Source organism: Mus caroli, unplaced genomic scaffold (assembly GCF_978045245.1).
Source record: "Mus caroli unplaced genomic scaffold, Mus_caroli_1 scaffold_7, whole genome shotgun sequence".
NCBI classification, from domain to species: Eukaryota; Metazoa; Chordata; class Mammalia; order Rodentia; family Muridae; genus Mus; species Mus caroli.
In genome coordinates, this window is record NW_028227262.1 from 117,431,852 (window position 1) to 117,451,590 (window position 19,739).

The 19,739-nt window shown below is 48.3% G+C and overlaps 1 protein-coding gene across 2 annotated transcripts in view; it reads left to right on the forward strand.

The window, feature by feature from the left end:
* Plxna4 (plexin A4) overlaps positions 1–19,739 on the forward strand; it is a 454,144-nt gene that overhangs the window by 404,638 nt on the left and 29,767 nt on the right. For both annotated transcript variants that reach the window (XM_029478188.2, XM_021164546.3), the window contains 5 exons: positions 931–1,073; positions 8,133–8,401; positions 10,942–11,008; positions 11,769–11,915; positions 15,160–15,319. In XM_029478188.2, the coding sequence (XP_029334048.1) occupies positions 931–1,073; positions 8,133–8,401; positions 10,942–11,008; positions 11,769–11,915; positions 15,160–15,319 (786 nt within the window). The remainder of the gene's footprint in view (positions 1–930; positions 1,074–8,132; positions 8,402–10,941; positions 11,009–11,768; positions 11,916–15,159; positions 15,320–19,739) is intronic.

Genomic DNA, 19,739 nt, shown 5'->3' on the forward strand with positions numbered 1-19,739 from the left:
TAGCAGGATTGACAGCTGCACCTCTGAGGTGACAAAGGATGCCCTCAGGGGACACAGTGCCCAGAATGGAGTATGACAGCTTTGTCTCTGGGCTGTACTGTGTGCCAGATTTTCCTAGGACCCAGCTGGGTCCTTGTGACTCTATCCATCTGGAGGCCTGAGCTGCCCTTACAGACAGTATCTACATGAAATTAGAATCTACCACCAGATAACACAGTGGTTAGGTAGGAAGGGCAAAAGTACCCCTTCATGTCTATGCAGAAGAAATAGGTTATAATGACAGTCCCTCTGTCCAAGCTTTGTTTGATTTCTGAGAACTATATGACCCAGAATTGGATGTTCAAACCCTTTTTTTACTGGAAGAAATTGTTCTTGACTTTGATAAGGAAAACCAGTTCAAAGTTCTGCACTAGGCATAAGCTCATCTCTCTGTCTTATCCATTCTGTCCTGTCCCTCTATATTTCCTTTCCCAACACGTTTTACAAACCAGAGCCCTTCCTCTTTTGATCCCAATATTATCACAGGTCTGAGGGCATCCTTCCTGTCCTTATTCTGAGGAGTAACACTTAGGCTGGCCCCATCCAGCATCTCACAGGATTCTCAGCTATTGTTCTTCAGGTGCTGTCCATCTTTCACTGGCCTGGATCTTTCCAAGTGGTGTAGGTTAGCTGGCTGGTGAGCACCAGGATGTTCCTGTTTCCATGGCCTCAATGCTAGGATCACAAGTGTGTACCGCCATGCCCAGGGAATGCATACACACACACAGACCTACACACACACTATATGCGTGTGTTTGTGTGTGTGTGTGTGTGTGTGTGTGTGTATGAACTGTAGGGATCAAGCTCAGCTCCTCATTCTTGCAAGTCAAGCATTTACTAACTGAGCTGTCATCCCAGGCTTCTTCCTCACCAGGTTTCTCTTTGTGCCAGCTTTTGCAGAGTTGCAGACAGATATCCATGAGCTTACCAGTGACCTGGATGGAGCTGGGATTCCCTTTCTGGACTACAGAACATATACCATGCGGGTGCTGTTCCCAGGGATTGAAGACCACCCTGTGCTACGGGACCTTGAGGTAAGAATCAGTGCCCACTCCCATATGCTTGTATTACAGTAGGACAGTGTGCTGGTGACCAACATAGCCAGCATCGTGATTCAGAAGTGAAAAAAAAGGGAGGCCATGGGAGATAGCACATCTTGCCTGAGGTCCCCCAGCTTATAAACACCAATGTGGTTATAGGGTCAAGCCACAGAACCTCAGAGTACACATTTCAGTAGCACTTTAGGGGCTCAGGGGTTCCAAGAACACTTACAGGATTGGATGAGTAGAAAGGACCCCCTTCCAAGAAAAACTATACAAGTAGTTTTCTATTGAGTGATAGGACACCATGATCAAGGCAACTTATAGAGGAAAGAGTTTATCGGGTGTTACAGGTTCAGAGGCTGAGTCCATAGCCATCACAGTGAAGAGCATGGCAGCAGGCAGGCAAGCATGGTGCTAGAGCATTGGCTGAGAGTACATCTTGAAGCGACAATTATAAAACAGAGAGCTCTACCTGGGAATGGCACAGGTTTTTGAAACCTTTAAGCCTACCCATGCTGTCACACCTCCCCCAACAAGGCCATATATCTTAATTCTTTCTTAACAGTGCCACCAACTGGTGATCAGGCATCTAAATACATGAGCTTATGGGAGCCCTTCTCATTTAAACTAACCCAGGGTATATACAACCAAACAAAGAGGCCAGATAAATGTGGGCAGTTCATGGATTTAGATTTAATAAGCCACGGAAGAAAGGGTTTTGCTAACAAATCAGTGCTCCTTAAATGTATAAGGGATTTTACCACTTGATGCTTCCTTGGGAAAGACAGGTGACCCATGAGGAAGGGAAGTGGAAATGGGAATGATAAAACCCCACTCTCGTACTGCCATCAGGGACCCCCATCTTCTGAAAACATTATCCCACTTACTATCTAGCACGCTATCTTCCTTATGCAGAAATTCAAATTGCACTCTGTTCTGAAAGGGCTTTGGAATGGCTTATCAAGATAAATACCAAAGAGAGGTGAAAGATGATAAGTGAGGAAAACAGGACAAAAGAAGAATCTTGAGGGCCAATTGTTAGACGTTGACAGCCATTAAAACCCCTACTTAGCTTTAAGTACCTTTCATGCATTCAGCCATCTGTCTTCCCTGGAGCCCTTTGAGTGGGTGAGCCCATTCTACAGATGAGCAAAGTAAAAGGCAGAGGATCCCAGTGAGTGGCTAGGCACACAGCTGATGGCCACAGAGCCAGAAGTAGAACCCAGGTTGTCTGACTTCACGTTTCCCTCTGGCTGCAAGCCTGTGCCCCAGAACTCCTGGTGTCCTTCAGGTCTGCTTATGAGTTAGGAGGAAACAGAGTGTACAAATGCAGCAGTGATGGAAAATAAGATGCAAGTCAGGGGTAGGTACAGTTTACACACAAGGAAAACAGGCCCTCTGCTCAGGGTTGTAGGTAATGATGTCGGAAGAAGTGTCCACATGGGGTCTCTCTGGATGCAGCAGGCTGTGGCAGCACACACCACTCATTCACAATCATACTTATAAGCACCCATGTTTCTCCACACTTGCTTGTTGGATGATGCAGGTGTGTGTGCGTGTGTGTAATTTTGGAATGAGAGAACAGGTATTTCTCTCTTAGAGGAGCTCTCCCTGCCCCTCTGTCTGATAGACACCGTGTAGCTCTTGCAGAGACTACAGGCAATGTCCCCACATTCTCTCTGGCATGAACCTGTGGTCTCTGTCAACGTGTACACCTGTGTGCATGCATGTGTATATTTCTACATGTATCATATATGCATGCATAAAGACACTAGCGATCTCAGAATGCTATCAATTGCCTTGTTTGGAGTCTTCATCTTCCCTCTTCCCCCTTCTACTCTTCTCTGTCTTTCACCTTTCCTCATCATCAGTTTAGTTAGCACCCAGACACCAGACTACTGAAGACATAAAAGAGCATGTAGGTCCCTAGTTCAGAGAAGTCGTGTGGTGAGCAGATAGGTAGGTCACTGTCTATGTGCACGAGTGTGTTACTCATGTATAGGCTGTGCGGTTCACTTTGTGGTCTGACTTCCTACCAGGCAGAGACTCTGGCATAGAGTATCATTGTAGGAAACATCTGAGTAAAGGACTGTCTGTCTGTCTGCCTGTCTGTACTAGAGGAGGAAACAGTACTACTAGCAAGGGGAGTGATGTTCTGTCTGGAGGCACCAGAGGGAATAAGCTAAGAATTCAACCAGGATAGGTATATAGAGTTATTTTTCTAGTTATTCTATTTCCCAGTTAGTATATTTCCTAGAAAATAACTTTATATACCTAGTTATTTCGCTAGTTCAGAATCCCAACTCTCCATGAAGATGGAACTCTTCAATGCGGTTTTCTAAACCCATGTCAAACTAGGGCCTAGAAATCAACATTACCATCCCTACATTAGCCTGAGTCTGTGGACCTTATGTGGTCTCATGTAAACTATTATTTGGTTGGTTTCCAACCAATTTTTGCTGTGGAAAGTTTCTCCTTGGTGTTCTGAGGGTAAAGGACCGCCCCCATTGTTAAAAGGCGTGTTTTCCAACCTTTCAGCTGCCTGGGATGCATGCACACAGTGGAAAGTATGAAGCGAGAGGGTCACCCTGCTTTGGTTCATTGGAGTCCACATGAGGCAAGTGGAGGCATTTGAGGAAGAGACTTTCCTGGCCCTAACCACATGCTAGTGCTTTAAAAACACAGAGAACGCCAGTCACACACTCCTGGTCTTAACCCATCACTGGCTCCTAAATTCTAACCTATTGGGTTACAATTAAATTTTACTATCCAGTTTTATATGCACAGAATTCAACTAAAGTGGAGAACCATCTGGATAATAAAGAATATTTGGTTTCAGAATAACTTTGACCAGGGTCAGGAGAGGGTGGCAGAGTATGCAAGGGTGTTTCTGGATACACTTCTCCAAGATACTTCGCCTCCATCTCTACTCCCTATTGAATGGAAAGAGAGAAAGTGTCTACTGCCAGCACCAGTACAGACAGTGAAGTGTGTTAGATATCTAGAAACTCCTAGTGAACAGAGACAGACAGAAAAAACCACCACCACAACAACCCTGCAGTCCAGAGATATGAAGAGGCAGGTAATAAAACCACTGCTGATTCTGTGCACATAGCATATGCCAATTACTTCACTACATTATCTTATTTAATGTTCATAAAGCATTATGAGACAGACCCTCATACTCTCATTTTATAAATAAAACAATAGACTCTGGAGGGGTTGGAGTTCTCTTCCACACCCAGTTACCATGTTCTCTGATTCCAGAGCCCAGGTTGCTGACCACGGTACCTTTCCGGCAGGAGGGCAGCCAAAAATGTCTCACCCTGGGCCCTGGCCAGGTACTTGTTGGTCACAGGTATATGAATTTTTTAAGGTGCAAGAGCAGCTGACACAGTAAGTTCATAATGGGTCTTCATGGCATAGGGTGACACATAGCTGGCACAGTGACCTCTCTAATTGCTGAACTGTCAATGGCCACCCTTCCCTTTGACAGACAGTCTGGGAATATGAGTGACTGTGCAGAGAGAAGCCTGAGTTGGCTTCAGACAGCTTGAGTCCAGGAATGGGGTAGACATGGTGGAAGATGGTGGGGGTGGGGCTTGAAAATGGAGCACTACCCTTTAGCAGTAAGGTGGCCTGGGGACATGTGTGGTCATTTCTCTAAGGACCTAAAGGTGTGAGATCATTAGAAGACTCCATAGAAAGCGTGCACATAACGTGCACCGTACACAGCACCCAGGAAACAGCATTATCGGTTACCTTTAGTTCAAGTAGCAGAGGAATCGTTCTGAGAAGAGATGGAAGGGGCAGAAATAAAGTATCACCTTGTGTGTGAGCGGGTGGTAACAAGAGTGGAAAGGAAGTCAGGAAGAAACAGGCAGGCAGTAGATTAATGCCTGAGCTGTGGCAGAGGGAGGCTACCATGTATTCCTTGCCAGTACTACATCAGCTCTCAAGGGATTGGGGAACCAAAGGAGCCAGGTGTAAGGTAAGCCAAGGCTGGGCCCTCTTGAGACAATGAGGAACTAAGGGAATGGGGTTATGATGAGGGTCAAGTGAGGGCCAGGTTGTCTGGCTGGTACATAATGTATCCTCTTGGTTCTGTCATTCTCCTGTCTCTGTCTGAGAATTGTCTTCCCTAGTACTAATAGTGCAGCCAGAGGAATGGCAAAGGACTTGCTTTGGGTGCAGACAGGCTTCCTCTCAGATTTCAGAATCTCCTGCCACCAGGAAAGTTTGCACAAGACTTCTGCCATTCAGAGGAGATGGAGGCCCAGTTGCCCTCTGTAGAGGAACCAAGGACTTGGGCTTGGCTTCTAGCTGACAGCAGCCTGCTGCCCATGCCTCTGCCTGAATCCAGAACACAGGGGTCATGGGAAGAATGTCTATTTCTGCTATCGTCTGTGACCTGGGGCCAACAGGCCATCTCTGTCTGCCTTTCTCAGTCCTTGCCAGTTGAAACATGGGGGACAGCAGAATAAAATAGCTGCTCTTTGTGACTCAGCCATACATGGTACTCAGTTCAACAGGCCTCTCATGAGTTGTCTGAGCCCATGTAATGGCCCCTGGCTAGGGTATGTCTGGGCCCATGGTCTAGCTTGGAGGAGCCTGAAGAGACTCTTGTCCTCATGTGGTCCCAGAAGTACTAACAGATCCTGCACCCTAGAGTTCTGTGTGGACAAAATGAGTGAATATAGATAAAACAGTCCAAACAGGACTTGGCAAAGAGGAAAGTCCATATACATATTAGCTCTTCCAGCAACTGGACTTTTCTGGTGAAAAAATTGACAACTAGTGAGTGGCCAGGATTGAATCCAACCCAGGCTTGACCAACTAAAACCATGTTCTTCACTGTGACATACATGGCAGTCCTTCTCAAAGACCTGGGAGGCTGGGACATAGCTTTTAGGTTGCCTCCTTGGCACCTCTGTTAGTTGTCTCTCCTCCCTCAGCATACCCCCCAGGACTGAGCTCAAGGGGACAAGCACTTCTCAGCATTCCACAAAGGCTCCCTATGAGGTCTGTCTTAGTCAGTGTTTCTATTCCTGCCCAAACATCATGACCAAGAAGCAAGTTGGGGAGGAAAGGGTTTATTCAGCTTATTTATTCAGGTTTATTGCTGTTCATCACTGAAAGAAGTCAGGACTGGAACTCAAGCAGGTCAGGGAGCAGGAGCTGATGCAGAGGCCATGGAGTGGTGTCTTTTACTGGCCTGCTTCCCCTGGCTTGCTCAGCCTACTCTCTTATAGAACCCAAGACTACCAGCCCAGGGATGGTCCCACCCACAAGGGGCCTTTCCCCCTTGATCACTAATTGAGAAAATGCCTTACAGTTGGATCTCATGGAGGCATTTCCTCAACTGAAGCCCCTTTCTCTGTGATAACTCCAGCTGTGTCAAGTTGACACAAAAATAGCCAGTACAAGGTCCAAGCCTGTGGCAGCATTCCCAAGAGCAGTTTTTTTGTTTTTTTGGGTTTTTTTTTTTTTGGTTTTTTTTTTTTTTAGAAGCAAACACACCGAGCAGTGCTCACGCATCACTGCTCAGCACCATGACTGACAGGTTCCCAAGACAGCTGACTTGTCCCACTCATCAGCCACTGTTCAGATCAAAAGGCAGAGCAGTACCAGCTCTCTAGGTGTCCTGTGTCCCCCTCCCAATTGCCCAAGAAAACCACTTTCTGACTACCATTGAGTTATCATACCTGTCCCAGTCAGTGTTTAAATGGTGCTGTATGAAGAGTGAGCCTGCTCTAGTGTCTGTCTTCTACATTCAGCATTTATCACTTTGCTATGGCTAGTAGTAGGTCATTCATTATCAGGACAATGGAGCATCCATCCTTTCCATTGCTGCTAAGCATCTGGGAGACACCAGCCTGTGGTTCCTCTGAACAGAGAGCCCTTTCTGGACATCTCCGTCCTCCATGCTTAGCTAAGTGGCTGCCATATGGCTTTCAAGCTGATTGTACTCTTTCCTCAAAAAACTTAACCTGAAGAGAGGAAGGTTAAGTCCCTCCTCCCCTGGACTAAGAACAGCATGGTGCTCCTTAGAGACCACCTCTCCCTTTCCTAAAGTAGGTCAGTTGGGGTCCCTAAGAGATAAATGAACTTGCGCAAGCTTACAATGTGTGGAGGTGACAGAGTTCAGGGGAAATCCAGTCCTCTTGATTGTTTGACCATACATAGAACCTTTGGAGTCGGAGGAGGAAGGTGGATGTTAGGTTAGCCGGGAGCCCTGGCCTGGTAATTCCTCAGGCAGGACACAAACCACAGCAGTTCTGGCCCCTCAAAGCTCCAGAGAATTAAAAGGTGCACTGGGATGCAGGCCTGCGTTAGTTCTGCATCATCATCAGGAAAGAGCTCAGCCTCTAGAGTCTAAAACTGGGGGGATTCAAATTTTATTGCTACTTCTTGTGAACTTCGGCTAATTCTCCTGGTCTTAGCGACTGTGTCTCAAAACTGCAGGTACTTAACTACTTTGCAAGCTGTGATGGAGGGTGTCTTAGTCAGGGTTTCTATTCCTGCACAAACATCATGACCAAGAAGCAAGTTGGGGAGGAAAGGGTTTATTCAGCTTACTCTTCCACATTGCTGTTCATCACCAAGGAGGTCAGGACTGGAACTCAAACAGGTCAGGAAGCAGGAGCTGATGCAGAGGCCATGGAGAGATGTTCTTTACTGGCTTGCTTCCCCTGGCTTGCTCAGCCTGCTCTCTTATAGAACCAAGACTACCAGCCCAGGGATAGCATCACCCACAATAGGCCCTCCCCTCTTGATCACTAATTGAGAAAATGCCTTACAGCTGGATCTCATGGAGGCATTTCCCCAACTGAAGCTCCTTTCTCTATGATAACCCAGCCCGTGCCAAGTTGACACATAAAACCAGCCAGTATAGAGGGTAAACAGATACTAGGCCCCATCATGCATGACAACTGAGAAGGACTTTGTTGTGTTAGCCAGATCAACTGTGTGCACAATAGAGGGGCCTGTTCTGCGGGCAGTCAGTGGGGCAGCGAGAAGCTCATGTTAAGATCCCGAATCTCCCCGCAGGTCCCAGGCTACCGGCAGGAGCGTGTGGAGAAAGGACTGAAGCTCTTTGCCCAGCTCATCAACAACAAGGTGTTCCTGCTCTCTTTCATCCGCACTCTGGAGTCTCAGCGCAGTTTTTCCATGCGCGACCGAGGTAATGTGGCCTCCCTCATCATGACGGTACTTCAGAGCAAGCTAGAGTATGCCACTGACGTGCTGAAGCAGCTACTGGCTGACCTCATTGATAAGAACCTGGAGAGCAAGAACCACCCCAAGCTGCTGCTCAGAAGGTGAGAAAGGCCTACGGTGGCCAGCTGGGGTCAGAGTATCCCCTGCCCCAGCCCAATCCTAATGTACGGCTCATGGAAGCCCTTGGCTTCACCAGGCAGGCTGCAGAGGGATCAGCTATGTTTCCTAAGGGTGATGCACTGAGCTGTGAGAGGCCAGTCCCACATGTTACCTGGGTGTCCACAGCCCAGTTCATCCTGTACCTGCTTTCCATTATATTCCTGACCTTCAGGATTGTACCATTTTCTCCTGTCATTCTGTGTCAGTGATCAGTTAGGCCATGGCCTGGCCTCACCTAGGCCAGGACTAGAAGTAGAACAAGACCACAAGCTGCCCGTGAGCCCGTAACAAGAGCAGAATAGAAGCATATAGACAGAAAGCTATGTAGGCCTCTCCCAGACCTGATGGGAACCTACATTTTAATAGGGAATTAAGTAAGTTGGCCATGGTTTCCCATTTGAGAAACAGGAAGTGAAAGTCTTAGGACAATTGACTCAGTGCAGCCCAGCAAACAGGTCCTGACCCCTGCTATAGGCACAGGACTTACTGCTGGACAGTCAGATGCTGTTAGGTGTCCTTATGCCTGTGGCCAGTCTCCTGACACAAGCAAGTCGGAGTAGGAGTGGTTTCTTTCGGCTCATGGTTTGAGGAAATACAGGCCATCATGGTGAGCAAGGGATTGGCAGCTTTGTGTCCAGTGGCTTGCTTCCTCCTGCCAGGCCCCATCTCTTAAAGGCTCCATGATTGTCCAAAGCACTGTTACCACCATCTGGGGACCCAACGTTCAAACCTGTGAACCTGTAGAAAATATCTCCTTTGAACCATAACACATGTTCCTACCACATGTTTTAAAAGCTCACAAGGTTAGGCAAGTGTCAGCCCTGTCTACCCTGGGACTTTGACTTGGTTAGAAACGGCAGGTACTCCATTCTCGGCTTGCTCCCCTTGAACGATGAGCATATGGCTTCTTAGTTGTTAACCCAATGTCCAGCCCTGTGGTACATCTGCAGGTAGAAAACACCATGAAAAACGCCTGTCCCCAGCTTTCTGCTCAGACCACCCCATCCCACCTGACCTCTGCCCTGTGGTTTCCATGTCAGACTCCAGGCCTCTCAGGATTGCTCTCCGGTGACTGGCAGCTAGATAGACTTAGTTTTCCCGAACAGTTTGCTCTGGGCTTTCTCTGGTGGGGAGGGAGGGTGCTTGTGCACACAGCTGCAAAAGGCTGCAGTGCAGAGGAGAATCCCACAGCTCTGCCAGCGGCAAGGTAGATAATTTTGATTTTTGTTTTACTTTCGCTGTGTAGCCACCCACTGGCATAATTCTAGGGTTGCCGCTGCTTGCTAGCACTCCCACGGACAACTTCCTGGTGTGGTCTCATGGTCTTACTCTGGGGCTCTGTCTTCTCTCCTTATTTTCTGCTTGTGCTCCCGGATGCTCCTGCACTGTTGTCCCCCCCCCCCCCGGCCCCGCCACTTCCTTCTTTTCTTCTTGCCACTGGCTGCCCCCCAACCTCCAACATTCTTCCTTCTTTCCCTTCCCTGGCTTCACTGCCAACCAGCAGCTGTCTAGACACCTGGAGATTTCAGTTACCAGCGTTTTCTAACAACTGTGTATTTAAATCCACCAAACCTATCGGGATGGTTTGTCTCTGGAGCTGGCCATGTTCTCAACCCAAGTTTCAACCTAGGCTGTCCGGTTGCTACTGTCCACATGTAGCTACTGGGCACTTGAAATACGGCCAGTGTGCATCCCAAATCAACATTGCCACCACAGCATCTACTTTTACAAAGAAAACAGTAAGAAGGCTTGCATCGTGACATGTTAGACTCAAATAAGTATTGCCTGTTGTTGCAAAGGCCTTTGAGGTAGGACAATGCTATGGCCCTCCTCTGTGTGGCTGCCAATGCTGTGGGACTAAATAAGGCAGCAGGCTTTATATGGAATACTTGGTCTCTCTATCGTAATTGACTTCCTATGTCCCGCTACAGATTCCTCTTTCCTTCCTATGTCCCGCCTAATTGGTACCCCCTTGTTTCCTGTTCTATTTCTTCTTTCTTTCTTATCAATAGGGATGTGCCCGTCAATGCATTATCAAGTTTTTCTAAGGCTGTTCCATCCAATAGGAAAACTTCTACCACATATAATGACTCAAATCTAAATTCACTAAATAAAGTGTATAAACATCAGCTCCTCAGACCCACTGGCCACATTTCAAGTGTTCAGTAGCCATGTGTGGCAAGTAACAACTGGACAGCATAGGTGAGGACCTTTGCCATCACTGTGAAGTGGTATAGGATGGTACAAGGAAGACCCCCACATAGGCCATATGCATGCCCAGATGCCAAGATCCAGATTCCCAGACAGAGCTCTGTTCTCAGCCCCAGAGCCTGGCAAGCTACAAGACTCTGCGGTGTGTTAGGTTACCAGACACTGAAGTCTGTAAGATGCTGGCAGGTTCTCCCCCATTCTACCCAGCCCATGGGCTCTAACCAATCACCTCTTGTCTTCTTTCTCCCATCCTCTCTATGACTGATACCAGGACGGAGTCGGTGGCCGAGAAGATGTTGACTAATTGGTTCACTTTCCTCCTCTACAAGTTCCTCAAGGTAGGATGGGATGAGGACCAATTTCCAGCCCTTCTTCCTCTCCTATGTGTAAGCCTTTACCTCCTGAGCCTGCCCCACTTTACAACTACTGTGTCCATTCGTTTGGAGCCTGATGCATCCAATCCACAAGAAATGAAGTTCTTTATTGTCAGGGAACTGAATTGAAGAGCACTCACTGTCTGGTCCTAACTTCAAAAACAACACCGTCTGTGGTTAGTTCTTCCCACGTGAGGAGCAGATGTACCACTGAGACAGTTCCATTTGGTCCAAAAGCTAATTCCCTATTTTTAGCTGAGCACAAGTTACCTGTAAGTTCCTGGTGTCCTCTTCCTTCCCAACATCCTCTTCTTCCTCCTAGTGCCAGATTTATGGAAGCTGATTAAGGATCCTAGAGCAGGCACATAAGGCATGATGCTGCAGATAAGCCAAAGATGTGCCTAGGAGGTGGAAGAGCAGAGCCGCTGGGCTTTCAGTCATGAGCTTCAGTGGATCAGCCTCTGCTGATGTGGTGGGGTGGGAGAAAGAGCAGAAAGGAGGGGAGGAGGGGAGAAAGAAAGGACAGGCTCTGAACAGGTGGCAAGAAGGAGCAGGACCACCTGGGTCTACAGAGACAGGGCCCATGCAAGTCTGAAGAGTACAGAAGGGGTAATGGGAAAAGGCAGCCCAGAAGCAGGCAGGACCAGGAAAGCCAGAACAGTGGGTTGTGCCCTGCATCTCTTTGCTCCCTGAGCTCTAAGCATGGGATTCTTCTCTCATGCAGGAGTGTGCTGGGGAGCCCCTCTTCTCCCTGTTCTGTGCCATCAAGCAGCAGATGGAGAAGGGCCCCATTGATGCTATCACCGGAGAGGCCCGCTACTCACTAAGTGAGGACAAACTCATCCGACAGCAGATTGAATATAAAACCTTGGTGAGTACTGTCAGTGCTCCCCTTAGCTCTGGTAGGTCAGCTCTCAAACCACATCTCCAACTTTATCTGCTGTAGGGCCCAGGCAGCGGCTCCCCTGTGTGTGCCCACCTCTGTTTCCAGTGGCCCATGCACCAGGGTATCCCAGTGGCTCAGCTATAGCTCAGTGACTCTTCAGCTGGTGCATGGGTGTGGTTCAAGTCAGGTGCTGAATTGAATAGTCAGGGCCCAGTAGAGATGCAGGCGGAGGTCATGCTGTTAGGGACAGATGCTTACACAGACATGTTCAGATCCTATGGCCAGGTAAGGAGATGATCCCCTCAGAACAAAGCTGTTTCCGCTAGCTGGGAGTCCATTCTGGTTTTTCCATTCCCATCTTTCTAAGGGGCCGAGAATCCCAACAGATTGACTACTGGAGAACCCAAAGGTATAGCCTCTTAGGCCTCTGGTCCCTCTCATTTTCTAGGTCATAGGAGAAAGTCACAGACTACAATAAAAATGGCAAAGATGGAAGACACCCTGCCAGAAATAGAGGCTTGAATGGATTTCTTAGTGAAAGAGAAATACATTTAAATGTTTCTGGTTCCACCCTCCGCTGTCCCCTTGCAACACAATCAGTTATAATCACCATCATACTCTGTCCCCAAATTGCAGCAGCCTTTGTTCCTCAAGCCAAAAGATTATGTCCAGCTAGTGTCAGGTGACAGAGTTATAGAGCATGTAAAGAATTCAGTGGACTTTGGCTGACCACTCATTCAGTTGGAAACATCAGGAATGGGAGAGAGATGGGAGATGATTTTGTTTAAGGATGGCAGGATGGTAGGTAAGGGTGTACCTACATGTGAAGGACTCCATCCAGTGAGGATGCAGGAAGACAGTCCTGTACCAGGACAGACAGATCAACGGAGACTCCCACTGAGCAAATCAATGCAGAAGTGGGAGCTGTGGGAGTGTGCAGTAACTGGAGGAACCCCAGGAGCTCTGAGTTTGCTGGCAGTGACCTTGTCCTGCTGGAACTTGAGTTAGCACAACCACGGGAGTGCTCCAGGACCACATTACCAGGGAGCCTGCTGGAGTGTTAGACACTCATCCGGTTATCTGCCAGGGAGCTTGCCAGAAGACTGGATGCCTGCTAGGTTACCTGCTTGAGTGCTAGACACCTGAGAACTTACTATAGAATATAAGATACATACCTGGTTATCTGCCAGAGTATTAGATGTGTGTCCCCCGGGAGCCCAGTAGCTATTTCCATGTCCCCCACTCCTCCAGGAGCCTCCTAGAGTGCTACACTCCTCCCCAGGAACCTAGCAGAATGTTAAATGTTCCCCGAAAGACCACCAGATGGCTAGAACCTCTCTAGGAATCTTCAGAGCAAGCACCAGGTGAGCGATTCTGAAGGGCCAGGGGTAGAAGACGCGTTTCTGAGCCTGGGATCCTATCCTTCCTGAGCAAATGCTTTTTCTCTCAAAGATCAGTCCCGGCCTGAAAACATGCAAAGACAGTTCACCCTTAAGTATCAGTCTCTGCTCCATGACCCTTCCTGGCAAAGAGTTCAGACAAGGCCATTTTGCTGCCCAGAGGAGGCTGAACTGCCCATCAATGGCCTGGCAAAAGGACAACACGGTGGCCAGGCCAGGAGGGAGGGATGTGGAAGGTTCTTAGAAGGAGAGAGGGATTGGCTGACCCTCATAGGCATTTAGCTCAGAGGCCCAGCCTCCCATATTTTCAGTTCAGGACATTTTGAAGGTGAGAGTGTGATTTTTTTTTAAATAGATTCAGGCTTGTTTTTTTTTTTTTTTTTTTTCATTCCTCTTAATGGAATAAGCATGTTCCCCATTTGTGCTCATAGCAGTCTAGCTGCTAATGAGAGGCAGGAGTCCAGGGCCAGGGTTCTGATTACCACCACATGGAGCAGGAGGAGGGCTGGTGTCTGGTTCTGCAAGCCAGATGGGGCTATTGGGAAATGGTTACTGGGAGGGGCCTGGGGGGTTAAGTTCCAAGAAGGAAGGGGACAAAGCACACTCAGGCTCTATGGAAAGAGAAGTAGTTGGGAACCCTGAACAGCAGGACTTCTGTCCTCAACTCCCCCAGTATCCAGACCTCTCTGCCTGGCTCTTACACACCACTGGTCATTCCTGTACCCCATAGTTCTCTTCCTGTTCTACTGGGGTCCACCCAGGGGACCCTCAAAACATCAGCAATATAGAAAGAACACACCATAAGGATGGCTAGTGGACAGCTTCGAACTTCTTAAGGAAGCAAGCAGCTGGCCAAGCGGTTTAATTGGCATGCCTTTTTCTGAATGAGTAGAGGCTCTGCACCAGCAGTGGCCTCATCCCCTGACCAGGGCTTCAAGTTCACAGCCAGGGAGGCTACTTAGAGGGCCTGAAACTGTGTGTGTGTGTGTGTGTGTGTGTGTGTGTGTGTGTGTGTGTTTTAAAGCACCTTTTTATACTTAACGAATACATTAAGTTCTAATAGATCCAGCAGCCTTCAATCATCCTGAAACACTTCCCAAACCAAAGCTATTAAATATTTTAAAACAGGAGCTCAGTTTCTCATTAGTATTGAGCATGTGTGTGAGGGTATGTTAGAGAGAGAGAGAGAGACAGAGAGACAGAGACAGAGAGACAGAGACAGAGAGAGACAGAAAGACAGAGAGAGACAGAAAGACAGAGAGAGACAGAGAGACACAGACAGACAGAGAGAGACATAGACAGACAGAGACAGAGAGAGAGACAGACAGAGAGAGAGAGAGAGAGAGAGAGAGAGAGAGAGAGAGAAAGAGAGAAGAGAGAGAGATGATTGTATATTAGAGGAACAATAAAGGGTAACACACAGAGATGGTGTTGGTGTTAGTAAGGGTCTCAGTGTGTTGATGGGTGTCCCCCTGCACACAGGTGTACACGTGAGACTGCGCATGTGTGCATGCTTCTGTTGTTCTGTTATAGACCCTTCCTCCTCCCGTCATGGCATGGTGTCATTCTTTATAGAATACTGTTCCCTTTGAGAAATCTGAGTATCTGACCGAGTAGTGTACAGTTGTAATTAAGTGTGCAGTTTATAATCCTGCAGTGATGTTGAGGACATGGTATCATCCGGTCTCTCTGGACAGGATGGAACTGCCCTGACCCTTCTATACCCCATCATGGAGAGAAGTCATTCATGAAGAATCTCAGGGTACTTTTGGGATCTGGGAGCCCTTCCTATTGTCCTCATTCATGTGACCTCTCCCTGCCACCCTCAGGTCCTGAGCTGTGTCAGTCCAGATAATGTTAACAGCCCAGAGGTCCCAGTGAAGATCCTCAACTGTGACACCATCACTCAGGTTAAAGAGAAGATCCTAGATGCCATCTTCAAGAATGTCCCATGCTCCCACCGGCCCAAAGCTGCAGACATGGATCTAGGTAAGAGAGCTGCTTTCCAGGGCTATCCCCAAGGCTGATGTTGTCAGCTCCTTCCTTTATTGGTCAACAATGTATAGATCTGAACTTCAGGGAGCATAGCAGGAGCTTTAGATGGAGGCAGGCAGGCTGGATTTGCCTTTACAGTCTCCTTGGAATTGGTGGGAGCAGGTTCTGTGAGCCTCAAACAAGAGAGGGGCCAAAGGTCATTAGGCCCCCTGTTGGTGAACCCTCCTGGCAGGGAATGCCTCTGCTCTGCGGTGCTCTGAGTGGCTGAGGGCTGGGATTGCAGGTGTCATATCTGAATGCAGGGATATAAGGGCAAAGCTACTCTTCCAAATCCCTGTGGTCAAGTTCTCGACCCTGCCTTTGGTCCCTCCAGGCTCTCCCTCCCTTCTGTGCTGTGCCTATAATTTTTGCTGAACACTCAGGGCTCAAGGGATCTGGGTCAGCCACGGAGGATGGAGAAAGAGAACAGAGAAAAATGAGATCTGACGGATGGCCTGCTGTGGAGCAGGATGAGACTGTTTGAGGGTGCTGTACAGAGGGGAGCCTGGCCTGTATAAACAAGGGCATGCCACCCAGAGGTTGTCCTTTGCCTGAATGCTCGGTAGAATGTCCTCTGGAGGAGGCTCTGAAGAGGCCAGGATGGAAAAGGGCAACACCAGCCCTTTTCCCTTTTGTTTGTGGCATCTGGCTCTGAGGCCTGGTGTCCCTACATCCTTGCTGTGTGACCTTGTCCAAATTACTTAAACTATCTGTTCCTTCCTTTCTTTGCCTACGAGGTAGAGATGATAACAGCAACTGTTGCTCAGTAAGTGTTCAGCAGGAGTAATGTAGTGAAAGCTTTTCATGTGGTGTACCTGGACCCTGGGAGAGGGAACGTGCTGCTGTAGATGTTTGTGAATTCTGGGTACAAGGAGGGTTGTTGACTCCTAGCAACACAAGGGCAGGGTGAAAGACCCCCAGAAGCCCTACATATCCATCTGCCCTCTAAGTTGGCTTCCGCTAAGCTGAATAGGACAGATGGGCTTCTATGATTTTGCACAAATCCAGGATGACTTTCACCCTCACCTCCCCGCCCCCCCCCCCCCGACTTCCAGCCACGTTCTGATGCCTAAAGATCCCAAGCCTCGGGAAGTTCCGTTAGCTCTTTAAATGTCTAATATCCCCTCTAAACCCTGTCTCCTCCCACTAGGCTTAAGACTAGATGTGAACAGGAGCCTATGCACCTCTTCTTGCAGTAGTGTCTCTAAGTGTCTTGTTCTTAGGGCGCAAAGGAGGCTTTGCAGCAAGGAACATGGGTGTATCCCATGCATGTATCCCAGAGCACTAGTCCCTAGAACTCGGGTATATGACTATGTATATTTAACTTATATCTGCTGCCTTGAGGAGCCCCATAGACTAATGGAACAAAGGCCCCCATTTGAGCTAGAGGGGAATGAAATGGAAAGTCTCTAGTGCTAATCTCTCTCAGACCATTCCAGAGGCCTCTCTAATGACTGAGTGGGAGAACCAGGAAGTGCCTACATTTCTTTTCTTTATCTATGGGCCCAGGATGGGGCTACCCCTCAGCTCCTCAGCACTAATATCTGTGAAGAGAGTTGATGCCTGGGGAAAGGTGATGGAGAGGAGGGGTGCTGGGAGATAAAAGGAGTCCTGAACGTACCCTGTGCTCGGGAACACGGTGGCTTCCTAAGGAGGCAAGCAGTAGCCAACTTCACTTGAAGAGCAGCTCAGTGGCTACTAGGGAGTGGCTTCTCTGATGATACAGTAGGAGCCGGAGGGTGGCTGTGTGAGCATCAGGCCTGATGGAGTTAAGGATGGGACCAGTGTTATACATCAGACTCCAAGCAGAGGAACTGTGTCCCTTCCTGCACCTGCTGGCTATCCTGGAGAGATTGGGTTGAGTCAATGGTTGCTGCTTATGACTGATCTTCCCTTCCTAGGAACCTCCCACCCTGTAGGTGGGAGAGGAAAGAAAACACTTGCTAGTTTTAGAGAATTTCTTCCCTCAGAGATCAGAGGATGCAAACCCATCAAATATGTCTTCAGTGAAGAAAGAGTGTCTCTTGTGGCATGTCTCACAACCACAGACAGGACCCATCTTGAATGGAGGCTACAGTGTCTAAAGAAGTCATTTTCTTCTATCCTTTAGGAGAGAAGGGAGCCTGAGAGATGCTAAATCCCAGGGCCCACTGGAAGGTGGTTGTACTCTCAACCAGCAGACTACAGAGGCCCGAGAAAGTCCATTTCGCTCCACGCAAGTGGGTCTCTTGTACTTCAGTACACCCTGTGGACGCTCATGTCTGGGTGCCCAGGGCAGAGTTTCTCTCCCAATTTGGTGTTCTTGAGGCTGCCCCAAAGGAACAACATCACTCTGTAGCAAGGAAGTTATAGTGGGGATCCATAAACCAGTGTAAACTCAGGACTCACAATCTCAGCAGTGTGAACCCAAGATGTGTCCCAGGAGAGGGAGTGTCCTGCTGTGTCTTCCTAAGGGCCTCCATGCTCAGCTCCACTATATCTCTTATCCCAAGGTTCCCTCCCTCCCTCCCTCCCTCCCTCCCTCCCTCCCTCCCTCCCTCCCTCCCTCCCTCCCTCCCTCCCTCCCTCCCTCCCTCCTTTCTTTCTTTCTTTCTTTCTTTCTTTCTTTCTTTCTTTCTTTCTTTCTTTCTTTCTTTCTTCCTTTCTCTCCTTCTTTCCTTCTTTCCTTCTTTCCTTCTTTCTCCCTTTCAGATTAAACCAGGAGTTTGCAGCAGCCTCCAAACTCTGTTTTTCTTCAGACCAAAACTAGTTGCAAAGCATTGAAATTAAGCCTCCTCAGAGAGCCATAAGTCATTTCCATGCCTGCCCTTGTCAGGAGAGAGAGGCGAGGTGAATTGTCCATGTAGATGAAAGTGCTTTGAAAGCTTAAATCAAGGTATAAAGGGAGATGTCATTGTCACCGCAAATCAATCTATGCCAAGGGCCACCTGGCCACCTGGCACACAGACTGGGTGAAGTCTTGTCAGCCCATGCTGGGCAAAGTCAGCACAGAAGAACACCCTCCATTTCTTCTCCTTGAGCACCTTCCTCCCTCACAGAAGGGTGTCTCACACAGTCTGCCTCTTCTCTCCAGATGACCAGTCCCTGTCCCAGACTCGACTGAAAGGAAGAACTCAGTCTGATATCCATCCCCAGCATACCTCTGCCTGACCTGAAATAAATTTCATCTTCCCAGCAGCCCAGCGTGCAGCTGCTGTCCCTGCACATCTACTCGTGGCTTCATGGGTTGGCGTCCTCTCACCATTCCCTTCATCTCTGCATGAGCCTTGTCCAGACCAAGAGGTTAAAGTAACTATGTGGGCAGTTGTGACTGGCAGGGATCCAAGGGCAACAGAGCCAATATCCCACTGTACAGTGGGATAGCGTATACCCATTCAGTGTTCTATTGCTCGCGCCAGTGGGATGTTCCATACCGTACAGGAGATCTTCATCGTATTAGAAAAGGCAGGCCTCGGCCAGATGACTTGGCCCAACTGTAGGCTCTGTATGTAAGTGCTCTAGTGTGTTTAAGCTGAGCTAAGCTAGGGTAAGCTGAGATGTGTGTGTGTGTGTGTGTGTCTAAAGGGGGTTGTGTCTTGTACATAATTGAGCATATTGACCAAATGATTGTGGAGGCCAGCAAGTCCAAACTGTCCAAATTCTACAGGGTACACTGGAAGGCTGGAGGCCCAGGGAAGAGCATATGGCCATCTGCATGCAGAATTCCCTCTGTCTCAGGGATGGCCAGCGTTTGCTTACTATAGGTCTTCAACCAATTGGAAGAAGCCCATCCACATTCTAGAGAGTAGCCTGCTTTACCCCAAGTCCCAGGATTGAATCTTAACCTTATATACCCATATCCCACAGAAAGGCTGAATATTACCAAGTGGCTGAGTATTAGAACCCTGTCAAACCATAAAATTCACCATCACAGGACCCAAAGCGAAGGATGCAGGGTCTGCCTGGATTACAGGCTGTTGGGATATATGGAATGAAGGATACTCACAGGTAGATGTTTTAATAATGTGGGGTTCTCAAAGCACAGTGTCTAGGTAGCACTCCACCCTGAATATATGAGCTGGTCCCATCAATTCACCACTCAGATTTGTTTGAATCTCAACTCTTCAAAAACCTGTTCATCTTTAAGACTCTTACATATCCACTGTAAAGCCCCTGCCAGGGGTAGTAGCTAGGAGACTAGGAGACCAGGAGAAGTTCATCATAGTATCAAGGACAGGACGTTTTTCTCTGTGAGCTAAAGAACTCTTCTTGATACCTCCATCTACTTCCCAGAAGGAAGAATGTTTGCCTTTGACAAATAGAGAATCAGCAGTCCAGAGAGGCACAGTACCTAGGGCCATGGTGCACAGCAGGGAGATGGAGAGAAGGCCCATTT